Source organism: Lactuca virosa, chromosome 3 (genome assembly GCF_052849685.1).
Source record: "Lactuca virosa cultivar CGN04683 chromosome 3, Lactuca_virosa_CGN04683_v6, whole genome shotgun sequence".
NCBI lineage: Eukaryota > Viridiplantae > Streptophyta > Magnoliopsida > Asterales > Asteraceae > Lactuca > Lactuca virosa.
In genome coordinates, this window is record NC_136428.1 from 443,662,212 (window position 1) to 443,674,348 (window position 12,137).

The window sequence follows — 12,137 nt, forward strand, 5'->3', positions numbered from 1 at the left end:
CACCTTATCAGGTGAGTGCATAGTTACTTTCATCTTACACATAGATATGAAGTATTTAATATAAATTACATGCTATGTGTGCATATTGTCTGTATACTTGCCGTCTGTGCTGGGTGAAAGATTTTTATACATGTTTTAAATGATTTAAACTGTATATATATTTTATATCTACAAAATATGTTGGGTAAACATGGGTAGATGAAATATGAGTCGGATGATGAGGTAAGAGGTGAAACAGACCATGAGGTGAGGGTGAGAGGTGGACGATGTGAGAAGCCTTTTACCCAAATGTTGGCCCCGTCATCTAGCAGAGTATGGATGACAACCACGGACTATTCTAGACAGTCCAGTGGAACACTAGCAGGCTCGCAACCTGTAGGTGTTGTGAACGATGTGTTCATTGGTGTACTCTAAAAACCCATTGACCTGTATTGCGAGTGGACTCTCGAAAACGACACTGTCAATAAGCGAGATAACCCTGGCAGATGCGCCTAAAGGACTCTACCGGCAGAAACGCCTAATAGAGAACCTCATAACCCCAGCAGATGCGCCTAAAGGACTATACCGGCAGATGCGCCCCATAAAGAATGTCACAATTCTGGCAGATGCGCCTAAGTGATAATATTAGCAGTTGTGCTTGATAGATGTGTCATTAGCAACAATGGATTTCGTGCCTATTCCTTAGGATAATCCTTAGGAATGAATGAATGAGAAATAGTTGATTCTTAGGGTAGATCCTTAAGAGTAAAGAAGATAATGGGGATGGGTAATTGGGTTAACTGTTTGATGATTAAACATAATAATTATATTATTGTGGGTTGAAAACCCTATGTACTCACCAGGTTTCCCAACCTGACCCACTCAGTTTATTTATATCACAGGTGTTGATATGAAGTCACATTACACTAAGAGATTAAGGAGACATAAATCACTAGTGATAATGAATGTAAGTTCTGTTTATGCTTATGTTTATGTATTGACGATGACATCCCAAATGTTTTAAACTGAATAAAAATACTTTTCTACGAAAATGCTTTGATAACGTATTTATCATGTTTTACTGGGAACAAATTCCGCAACATTTTTATTAAAAGAGGTACTCTGATATTTATAAAGCATAAACAAAAACCGGTCTTTTCTGGCCGTGAAAATGGGGATGTCACATTTGGCAAGTATGAGCCTTCCCTCAAGTGTTGGACTTCATTTCAAGCTTATTTTTGCCATTTTAGGGCCTTAAAGCTTTGCATACACGTAAAGTTTGCAACTTTACGTGATAAGCAGGCCTTGGAAGGTTGGATCTGTAATCTGGAGCCTTTGCATGGATTAAAAAGCATTTGTATGGATGAAGGACTGAAGGGACTCGGCGAGTCGTATGAACGAATCGGCGAGTCCGATGAAGGTTGTCGCAGACTCGGCGAGTCAGTAGAGTGACTCGGCGGGTCCGATGAAGATTGTCTTGGACTCGGCGAGTCAGTCGATGACTCGACGAGTCGGCTAGGGTTTTTCCCAACCTTTGGACACGCATGAACTCGGCGAGTTATAGGGAAACTCGACGAGTCAACCAAGGATTTCACGACTTCTCGAGTTCAGGAAGGACTCGACGAGTCGGAGAACTACACTCGACGAGTCGGGTCAACATGGACTGTTGACCTTGACTGTTGACTTTGACTTTGACCAAGGGTTGACCAAGTTGACCTCTAGGGATATTTTGGTATTTGGAAATTTATGGAAAAAGGGTTTCATGGCAACTATAGGTGGTGGAGTTCGTGTTGGCGATTCGAGAGTTTGAGCCTATCATTTTCAGTGCGACATTGTGAGGTGAGTTATCCTCACTATACTCAAGGATCTAAGGCACCAAGGCTGGCCCTTTGAATTGTTATTGGTTATGTTATGCTAGTATGATCTGTTAGATCGGTATCCTAGAGGGTAGGATGATATTATGTGATATGTGGTATGACCTGTTAGTTCGGTATCCTAGAGGGTAGGATAATATTATGTGGTATGTGGTATGATCCGTTAGATCAGTTGTTGTCTATAGACTATTATGTGATTATCTATTATATGTGCACATGTTTGTTTGGCGGTTGAGGCTTATCTGCTTTGTGCGAAAGCCAATAGACCTGGGCATTCCAACCTGTTGGTCGTGGGCCGTGAGTATTCCATCCCGAGGATGATTGGTCTCATAGTATGTGGGCATTCCAGCCTGTTGGTTGTGGGCCTGGGGTATTCCATCCCGAGGATGATTTGACCCATAGTATGTTGGCATTCCAACCGGATGGTTGAGGGCCTGGGGTATTCCAACCCGATGGTTGACTGGACCCATAGTATGTTGTCTATGGTTATATGTGTATTGTTGTTGGTATGGGTATTTTGGGGGAACTCACTAAGCTTTCGGGCTTACAATTTCAGTTTATTGTTTCAGGTACATCAGGGGATCGCGGCAAGGCTAAGGCGTGATCGTACAACTCCTCATGTTTTTATTTATGTTTCTGGGATGAACTCTGATATTAGACTATTTTGAAAACAAGCTGTAATGATTTTTAATGGTTTGAATTGTTTTTAAATGTTTAAATTTGGCATGATTTTTATGGGTGTTACATTAAGGGGCAATGATATGCTAACTTCATGCATATCAAGACGTGCTTCACATATTGGAGCGATTTTTGGAATATTAATCGGCCTACTAATCTGCATATACGACCTTTTCCATTCTTTTTTGTTCATGTAACCATTATCCAATCCCACAAATCTTCATCCCTAAAAGGATCTATAAAGCAATGGAAAAGTTACAACTAATGACCATCATAAAGTTCTATATATTGAGGAGCAAAATTTGGAAAAATCATGTGAACCTTCATCTGAAGCAACTCCACTTCATGAGTATCATCTGGGATCCATTATCTACACCTGGACAAAGCTACACTTGATTTAAGTCTTGCAAGAACCATGTCAATGTCTATCTAAAAGCTAACAAAAAGATCTTTCACAAACCATCAGCTGGAGTATTTACATCATCGACCCTTACACCAAAAGCACCATCTTGGAATAACCAGACAAATAAAGTTCAATAAGTGTTTCTTCTAGTCTATAAATAGGAAAAGAGACATTAATCAAAATTTAAAGTAAAAAAAGAAACCAAGAGAATTCAATTTTCAAATAAAAGATTAAACTATTGATCAAAAGACGTACCATTCAGAAGGCATTGGTAGATTTTCAGGTAGACCATCGGTTAAACAGATTGTATCAACTGCGAAAAATACCATATAATTATTTACAACTAATCAACCACTCTATATTATTTTGACTAATAATGAAATTAAAACTAAGATGAACAAAAAAAAAAGAAATATCTAGATAGGTAAATTCACATGTTGTTTCATTGGGGGTTGCGTCCTCTACTACAATGCCTTCAAATCCCTCCTTGTTGCTCACATAATCAACTTTCACAGTTTCCACACCTACATATAATAACTTTAACTGTTATGTATGCCAAAAACCAAAAGGCAAAGCAACAGGAGTGGCACTCAAATGAAAAAAATATAAAAGAATGAGCCACTATCTAACGTTGCTTGTTGGATATCCTTCAAAACCGAAAATTAATTGCAAGACTAAACTACTATGGTATTATAGGTTAAAAAGAAACACCAAAGGAGGCAAAGATAGCATTTTGCGATAACCATGTACATCAAAAATTTTATTTGGGCAAATCATCGAACACTTGGCATGTGTTATGAAATAATTGGAACTTAGAAACAAAAAGAGATTCTTTTACCTTGTTAGCAGCAAAAGCATATACATGTATGTGTGAGTGATGGGTGTTCTGTGCATAGATAGATAGAGAGAAAGAGGGGTTTTCAGGTGGGAGTAAAAAAAAGAGAGTCAGAAACATAACCCATTCCCACTCAAATTCCTCTCATTTATACTATCTTTATCACCCACTCTTTTTCTTTGGAAAATTTTGAAGCAAAAAAAAAAGAAACGAAAGAACGAATCACAATCCAAAAGGCCATTAGGAGTTAGAAACATATACACCTTACCTTCAAACCCATTGATTTGTTGCTTCTGTTCTATCTTTTTCAGTAACCGTTAAATGCCTGAGAAGGAAAGCAAGTCGGAAGTAAGAGAGACTGAGAAGGAAGTGGCACATAATACAACAGAAAAATCGTGTAGTGATTGAAGTCATGTGATGGTGGAAGAGACATGGTGGTTTGGCTACCGTGTTTTGGGTATTAGTTTAGATTAGCATAGGCGGTGGGCGGATGTAGCAGTGGAGGTAAGGTGGTTGTTCAGTCAAATTTCTAGGGTTATTATAGAGACAGGGTAAGAGTAAATGGAAATCGATGGGAGTAGCAGGGGAATCGGGGGCGTATTGGAAGACTAAAACAAAGATAATATGGAGATAGTTGCGGATTCCAAACGATGTTCACCTACACTACTTGCCCTAAAGGAAATATGCTTGACTGATACCTGTATAGCTGATTTAGATGTGATTCCTTTGAATTTTACTGCAGTCAGCAACATCGATCTTCCTAGGAGCAACTTGAGTACCTAAAAGAAGAAATCAGTAGTAATTTTTTAACTAAGTAACAATCGATATGAAAAAACATTATATGAATTCAACAGAATGCATAGGGTATCAGATTCAAATTTGGAAAAGATTAGGTTCCTGATTTCTTGCTACTTACTTTCTGATTTTTGAAGATTGATTGCAGATTTTATGGATTGAGTTCAGCTAATTTGGTTGATTTTTGAATATTATAACCGAAATGCTGATATTAAGGAATTGAATGTGGACGGACGATCAAAATCATTGGGCGGAAAAAAGAGAGAGCAGAATGATGGTGGAAGGACATGTGGCATAAGACAGTGCTTAAAAGATGACACGTGGCTGGTTTAGGAGTGTTTTATTAAGCATGGAGAGGATATATATATATATATATATATATATATATATATATATATATATATATATATATATATATATATATATATATATATCTTTTTCAGAAAAAACAAAACCACAACTTAACTTATGAACAAAAGTTAAATTAAAAAAGGAAAAGAAAAAAAATGACAGTGTGGATTATTTTTATAAGAATATCTTAATGCAAAACTTTTTCTTATAGCTAATTACTATAAAGTTGATTACGAGCACTTAATTTATTTGTATTATAGATGATAAGTCGTTTTGGTTTTTATATTGATAAGTTAATATATATGAATATGAAGTAATCAATATAATTGTATTTATTATATTTCAATCTATCTTATTAATTATTTTTTAGTTTTATTTTGTTACTAGGTTATAACCCATGTAGTATAACCCATGTAGTATAATAACTTAAAATATTTGTTATTTAATTTAAAAACTAATATACATTAAACTCGTAGGAATTAACATTAACCCGGTGATGTAATTATAACAAGAGTCGGGATTTGGTGGTTGGAATTGTAGAGTGGAGGAACATGTGGTGGAGATTTAGGAGTTTGTATTGAAATGCAGTCGATGCCACACAAGCCTTTCAACACTGTTGCTGGCCTGTCTCATTTCGCAACACAAATAAAAAAAGTGCAAGGGTGTGGGCTTCCACAGTAGCCTGTCCACCATTCGTCTCCGGCCACGTGTACTCCCTCTGTGAAGCTTGGATGGATTCCAGCCTCAAATTAAACCCTTTAATTTTCTATTTTCCTCCGCAAATAATCCACCCCCAAAATTGTTGTGGCTGAGATTTCTCCTCACTTCTTCGCCCCAAACTCTCGTCTCTCGTCGGCTCAACTCACTTCGCTTTTATTCTTTTACTCTCTTCTTCCTTCTTCCTTCTTCCTTCTTCATATCCCCCTTTCCTTTTTCTTCCTCCGGTTTCGATCCTTCAGATTTGGGTTTAACCATTGCCAGAGTATATACGTAGTGGTCGTGTCGTCATGGAAGATATCCGGTGAATCCTGTTCATGCTGATCAGATTCGAGATCGGAACTTCAGCCTTTGTCTTCAGCCATGGCGAGTATCTTCCAAGGTATCCCTTTTTTTCTTCTAGGGCTTTATTGCCCTTTCTGATAGGGGATCCTGTTTTCTTTTCCCTCCTTTTATTCAAGTGATTAAATTTTCTTTTTCTCTCTTATTCTTCATGGTTCATAAAGGTTTTGGCATCATCCGGCTCATTTTGGTGAGGATTCTGATAGGGAAATCTCTCTCTCTCTCTCTCTCTCTACTGTTACTTCTACTACTACTTGTTTCAGGTTCATAGAGAGTATGTATGTGTGTCTTTAATGCCTCCTCGCCTTGATTGGTTTTTAGTCGAATCCAGAAAATAAGAAAAATAAGTCGTATAATCACTCATATGTTGGAATGGTCATACTTTCAGTCAATCGATGATCTCAGAAATAGTAATTAGTTTCTGGATCTTGCTTTCTCTTCATGGACTTCTGCTGTTGTTACATCTCTGGTCTTTTGCAGTAGTGTTACGTTATCAGGTTTTGTTGATTACAACGGCTAAGCTATTTTCCTGCTTGGATGGTGCGAGGGATGAAAGAAGGCTTTTCTATCCCTTACTTGTTCCAGAGGATCTGAAGCAGCGCTGGTCCATCGATGGACACCTACTCATCATCTGGAGAAAAATTGAACATTAAGGTTTTTCTTTTTTTAACCAAAACCATCTATCTTATGCATTTTATCTTGTAAATTAAAATCAATTTATAGTTATCCTTCTATGACAGACAAGAAAACCGTATACAATAACTAAACAAAGAGAACGATGGACAGAAGAAGAGCATAATAGTTTTTTAGAAGCCCTGAAACTATATGGGCGAGCTTGGCAACGGATAGAAGGTATCTAGGTTGTTATACCAATGTATAACAGCTTATTCAGCATCTTGGTTTTCCTTTCCAAGGGGTTTTCATACTTCTTTCTACCTAATAACTTTACAATCCTTGCCTTGATTTCTAAAACCCTTATCCTTAATGGTTCTTGATTCCTGTATCCGCAAATTACATATATAAGTTTCCTGGTGGAAAAGTTTGTTGCGATTCTCTTATCCTTTTTGGTCCTCCAATTTTGGTGTTATTACAGAACACATAGGAACCAAGACTGCAGTCCAAATCAGAAGTCATGCCCAGAAATTCTTTACAAAGGTCAATAATTTTTTGTTTTTTTTTTTTCATATATCTTTCTTTATTATCATAGTTTCATTTTTATCATGAGATCTATCTCAAATACACCATGAGAATTCACTGTTCTACATATATATGTTGTTTGCTGATAATGTTCTCTACATACCTTGTTCTGCTTCTGCATTTGATATACGTCTGCTGTAATTGAGAATATATCTACTTTATTTGAATTTATATCCTTTATCAGTTTGAAATATAGTTATTGGGTTTCTTTTTGAACTTCCAAGTAAAATTTCATGTTAATGTTCGTTGGCAAGGGTAGAAATTGAGTCATTTTAGGCTTTGCTCTCATGGAAGCAATTGCCTTGTTTGGTCTTATGATGGAGACTTTTGATCTTATTTGTCAACCAAGATCCATCATTGGTTATTTGATTAGTCACTCCAATTTGTATTTTGGTCCTTTAACGTCAACAACAACAACAATACCCTAGTCCCATAAGAATGGGGTAAGTGGAAGGGTAGGGAGACTACTTTCATAGATGGCCTCCAACATAAAGGAATATATATATATATATATATATATATATATATATATATATATATATATATATATATATATATATATAAAGATCCTTATCAAGTAAAATTCCGTTCCATTATTTATCCTCTTAATAGGTACTAACATGCACACATGTCCTTTTTGTAATAAATATATCAGCTGATCATTTCTTGTTCTTGGTTGAAGTTGAAATTTATTTCTTTCAAAATTCAGGGAGGGATGTTTTGCATAAACACCAAAGTGTTGGTTCTGTGCTAATATGTGTCTTTACTCTGCACATGGTGTACTTTGCATATATTAATTAGATTGTGATTTTAGAGTAAAAACATGGTTGTATTATTATTATATTTATTTAAAAGGGTGATTTTGTTTTTATAATAGTTGGAGAAGGAGGCGGTTGCTAAAGGAGTTCCAACAAGACAGGCTCTTGACATGGAAATTCCTCCCCCACGCCCTAAAAGGAAACCAAATTATCCTTATCCCAGAAAGACTGGGTCTGGCACTTGCCCCAAAACTCATCATCCAAATCCAAATCCAAAGGAGGAGGAGGACAATGCCACTCATCATCATCATCATCATCATCAACCAACTTTAGTTTCTTCTTTGCCATCTGGCATAGACCACCTCCACCTCCCAGAGGTATTTTTATTTTATCTATTCACTTGGGTATCAGATCAGTAAGTATACTCATTTTTCTTTAAAATTTAAATACCAGTACCATGAACAGAAACAAGAAGAAACTGCAAACACGAGTGAGCAAGTGGATGTGGAGAAGGAAGAACCTCCATGTGCATCATTGTCATCAGAAAATGATAATTCCATACCAAGAGGCGTTTTTAGAGACTTCATTAACCTTGATGAAACAAACGAATCTTACATCACCACCATTGAAACCAGAAAGTATCAGAAGAAATCAGATCAAGATGGCATGCACACATCTACTCACACCTCATTGTTTGACTTTCCGGAAGGTCAAAATCATGACGACAATACAATTACAAATACAAATACAAATGGTGTGCACAGCTACCCAAGGCATGTTCCTGTACAAGTTGTAGATGGAAATCAAGGAAATATTCCCACAGGCACAGAAGAGATGTCGACACTTGAAGAAAAGTTGGAACAAGTTCATAACAACCCCAACCCCAACCTATCTGTTAACAACAACATAGCTTCAAGATGTTGTTCAAGCTATCAGACAATTCCAACCTTCCATCCTCCTGTTTTCACCCACCCGTTTTCTGATAATCATAATAATAATAATAATAATAATGAAGAAGAGAATTACAGATCACTTCTCCATGTTTCATCCACAATCTCTAGCCTCATTGTTTCATCCCTGCTACAAAACCCTGCAGCCCATGCTGCAGCAAGCTTCGCTTCTAAGTTCTGGCATCCTCCTGGAAACACAAACACAGAAGCTTCTTCAGGAGATGATTCGGAAACTCCTAGTCCTAGCATGACTTCCATTGCTGCGGCTACTGTAGCAGCAGCAACCGCATGGTGGGCGGCTCATGGTCTTCTCCCTGTTTGTCCTCCTTTCTACCCAACTCCAACTCCAACTCCTTTTTCATTTGGCGCGCCACCACCACCACCACCAGTAACAGTCGAGGATGGAAATCAAGCAAGAGAAAAAGCTCCTCCGGAAAAGATCACAGACTCCTCATCGGAGGAGGAGGTGGAGGATTCAGAAGGGAAATTAAACACAGGATCGAATCCAGATGATACCACCAAGGGAACGGGAACGGGAACGGTGGTGGAGGAGACCAATGTTAATGTTCGCAAACAGGTTGACCGGTCTTCTTGTGGTTCTAACACGACTTCCAGCAGTGAAATTGAGACGGATGCTTTAGAGAAGAAGAATATAAAAGAAAAGGAAGAAACTGCTGCTGCTGCTGCTTCAGATGTAGTACCCGATCTTGATTCTATTTCCCGTACTAGTATTATTAGGGGGGGTAGAAGCACTATTAACCCTAACGAATCATGGAAGGAGGTCTCCGAAGAGGCAAGTCATCAAATCTAATTACAGTATTTTTTTTATTTAGGGTTTTTTTTATATTAATTAAATTGACTTGACTTGACTTACAGGGACGACTTGCTTTTCAAGCGCTGTTCTCGAGACAAGTACTGCCACAAAGCTTTTCAGATAGACATAATAATAATATTAATAATAATAATAATAATAATAATAGTAGTGGTGGTGGTGAGTTGGACCTCAACAGGATGATGTTGAGAGGTGAGAAAAACATGGAGGAAGGGCTATTGACGATAGGATTGGGGAATGTGAAGCTCAATGTTAACCACACACACACTCACACAGGATTCAAACCTTACAAGAGGTGTTCCATGGAGGCCAAAGAGAAGCCCGGATCGTCATCTAACCAGAATGATGACAAGGCTGCAAAGAGAATGAGGTTTCAAGCAGAGGGCTCAACTTGATGATATTCATACATACATGATTCGAAAGAGGAAGAGGAAACTTGTGTTGTATATTATGTTATTAGTCTTAAGTTTAGTCCTAAATCTCATCAAACTTCTTGTTGTGCTATGTTTTTTTTTTTTTTTTTTTTAATTTATTTATTTATTTACCTTTTATCTTTGCTGCTGAATAGAATGGACACAGCAGTTATATGCCGAATGTATTGGATTTAATCGTTATATTCCTCCTGATAACTGAGGAGAATGAAAACTCAACTTGGGGAAATCAATATTTTCAGCATTGAAATTTTTATTTTGTCTATAAATGTATCGTTTTAATAAGACTGATTTATATAAGGGTTATTGTCACTGTAGCCGTACAAAGCTAACTTTTACTGGCTAATTGGCGACTTTACCTACTTTAGTAGGTTTCCACTGCTACGTACTTTGCCATGTAGGAAGTACTTTGCCATGTAGGAAGAAAGCTGTTGACATGTTGCTTATTATGCCACTCGATGGGTCGTGGAGCCTATTCAGCAAACCTTGGAGCCTAAGGCTTCAAGTGGTGCCAATGTATATAAAGGCAATCATGTGAAATTTAAACAAATAAAACCCTAAAAGTATCATCTCCTTTTCAGCCAAAACCCACCGATCGAAACCCTTGGTATCACTATCGAACAATGGCGGCTCCACCACTCTCACCGGTATCTATAAATTTACGTGGTTCCCTACCCGTAAACGATCTACATTCGACCTTTTTGTGACTGTGAAGAGAAGATCATCGAGACACACCCCTCGCAGGACCACACCCCTCAGACACACGCCCTCTTCCCATTCGACCGAAGTTCGGTCCAATCCGGAGCCAACACCTCCGAGCCACCTGTCCGAAGCGAGCCTCCTCCCTTCGCCACCTGTCCGAACACGCGGCAGCCTCCCTTTGCTTCGGATCCGAGGCTTCGGCCTATATAAGGCATGCGAGACCTTCCAGATTTTTACACATTTTCACCCCATTTTCCATTGTTTTTCACTCCTTTCACTTCCACAAACTTATATACAACCCCTAAAGCCCCGATATCAAGTCTAAAACCCTAAGCAAGCCTCGAAGCTCCGAGATTCCCGAGAAAAACAACTTTCTCCAGTCGAAACTCTGCTCGATTTAAGCCGGTTTTTCGTCAAATAAACTCCTTTCCAGGAAACGAAACGCTGTCCAAATCACCACCTATCATGTGAGTTCATACCCCCGTATTTTCATAATTTCTACTGTTTTAAAGGGGGAATACAAGCATAACACAAGAACTTTGTGTTATAAAATCATGATTTCAAATCATGATAAAACGACATTAAATAATCAAAAAATACTCAAAACATTAGACTCTTTATTAAACTTACATTTTTCCCCAAAATTCATATTTGTATATAAATATGTATATAAATAAGATTTAAAAGGCTTAGGACTGATAACTCATTTTGTGTCCTTTTCCTTGTTTGGATGTGGGCTTATAGTACCGACTATTTGTCTGAGTGTCGTTTAAATTTTACTTATATATAGAATTGTGCATGTATATAAATATAAAAGTTATTTCATCAATTCAACTACCTTTGTAACATGTTGAGCAAGGGGTTACATGGAAAAATAGTTAAATACCGATTCAGAAAGTACATATAAATTATAATAGGTATAATTTATGATACATAGAACAATAATTCATGATTCAAGTATACTAAAATACACTGTTTTACAAGAAACAAGGGTTTTGATTCAAAACAAATCAAGGGTTTACAATTGTCAAAAACATGTTCGGAATACAAATTCAAGAACATACTGTCAATCATTTATTTCAGAATAATTGGGTTTTCATGACTAATATACATGTAACGTTTATATGCTTTTTATGAGTCATTCAATTCAGGTTGTTTAATTCATTTAGACAACCAAGGTAAAGTCTTGACATTATAACCAGAATCTCCAGCCAGGAGATCGAAACAAGTTGTGTGTAGATCTATATCGGGATTGACAACCCCGCACTCAGTCTGCTAGCTACAGTCAGGCAT

At 37.4% G+C, this 12,137-nt stretch overlaps 1 protein-coding gene across 3 annotated transcripts; it reads left to right on the top strand.

Moving 5' to 3' along the window:
* Window positions 1–5,707: 5,707 nt before the first annotated feature.
* On the top strand, window positions 5,708–10,371 carry LHY (Homeodomain-like superfamily protein). 3 transcript variants are annotated; one of them, XM_079087178.1, is made up of 8 exons: window positions 5,708–6,014; window positions 6,139–6,164; window positions 6,455–6,628; window positions 6,715–6,826; window positions 7,068–7,129; window positions 8,049–8,306; window positions 8,395–9,672; window positions 9,756–10,371. In XM_079087178.1, exons 3-8 carry the CDS (start codon window positions 6,587–6,589, stop codon window positions 10,104–10,106), a joined length of 2,103 nt encoding a protein of 700 aa, XP_078943304.1. In that variant the 5' UTR covers window positions 5,708–6,014; window positions 6,139–6,164; window positions 6,455–6,586; the 3' UTR covers window positions 10,107–10,371. The 3 variants fall into 3 exon arrangements, with proteins under 3 accessions (XP_078943304.1, XP_078943302.1, XP_078943303.1); XM_079087176.1 differs by having other exon boundaries at window positions 5,709–6,014; window positions 8,383–9,672; XM_079087177.1 differs by lacking the exon at window positions 6,139–6,164 and having other exon boundaries at window positions 5,709–6,014; window positions 8,383–9,672.
* The last annotated feature ends 1,766 nt before the right edge of the window (window positions 10,372–12,137 follow it).

Bases quoted from the DNA above. Each gene is read 5' to 3' on its own strand.
- LHY (XM_079087176.1), top strand. From the start codon at position 6,587: ATGGACACCTACTCATCATCTGGAGAAAAATTGAACATTAAG. The intron at 6,827-7,067 runs GTATCTAGGTTG...GTGTTATTACAG, and splicing joins AGCTTGGCAACGGATAGAAG to AACACATAGGAACCAAGACT. The intron at 9,673-9,755 runs GCAAGTCATCAA...CTTGACTTACAG, and splicing joins GGAAGGAGGTCTCCGAAGAG to GGACGACTTGCTTTTCAAGC.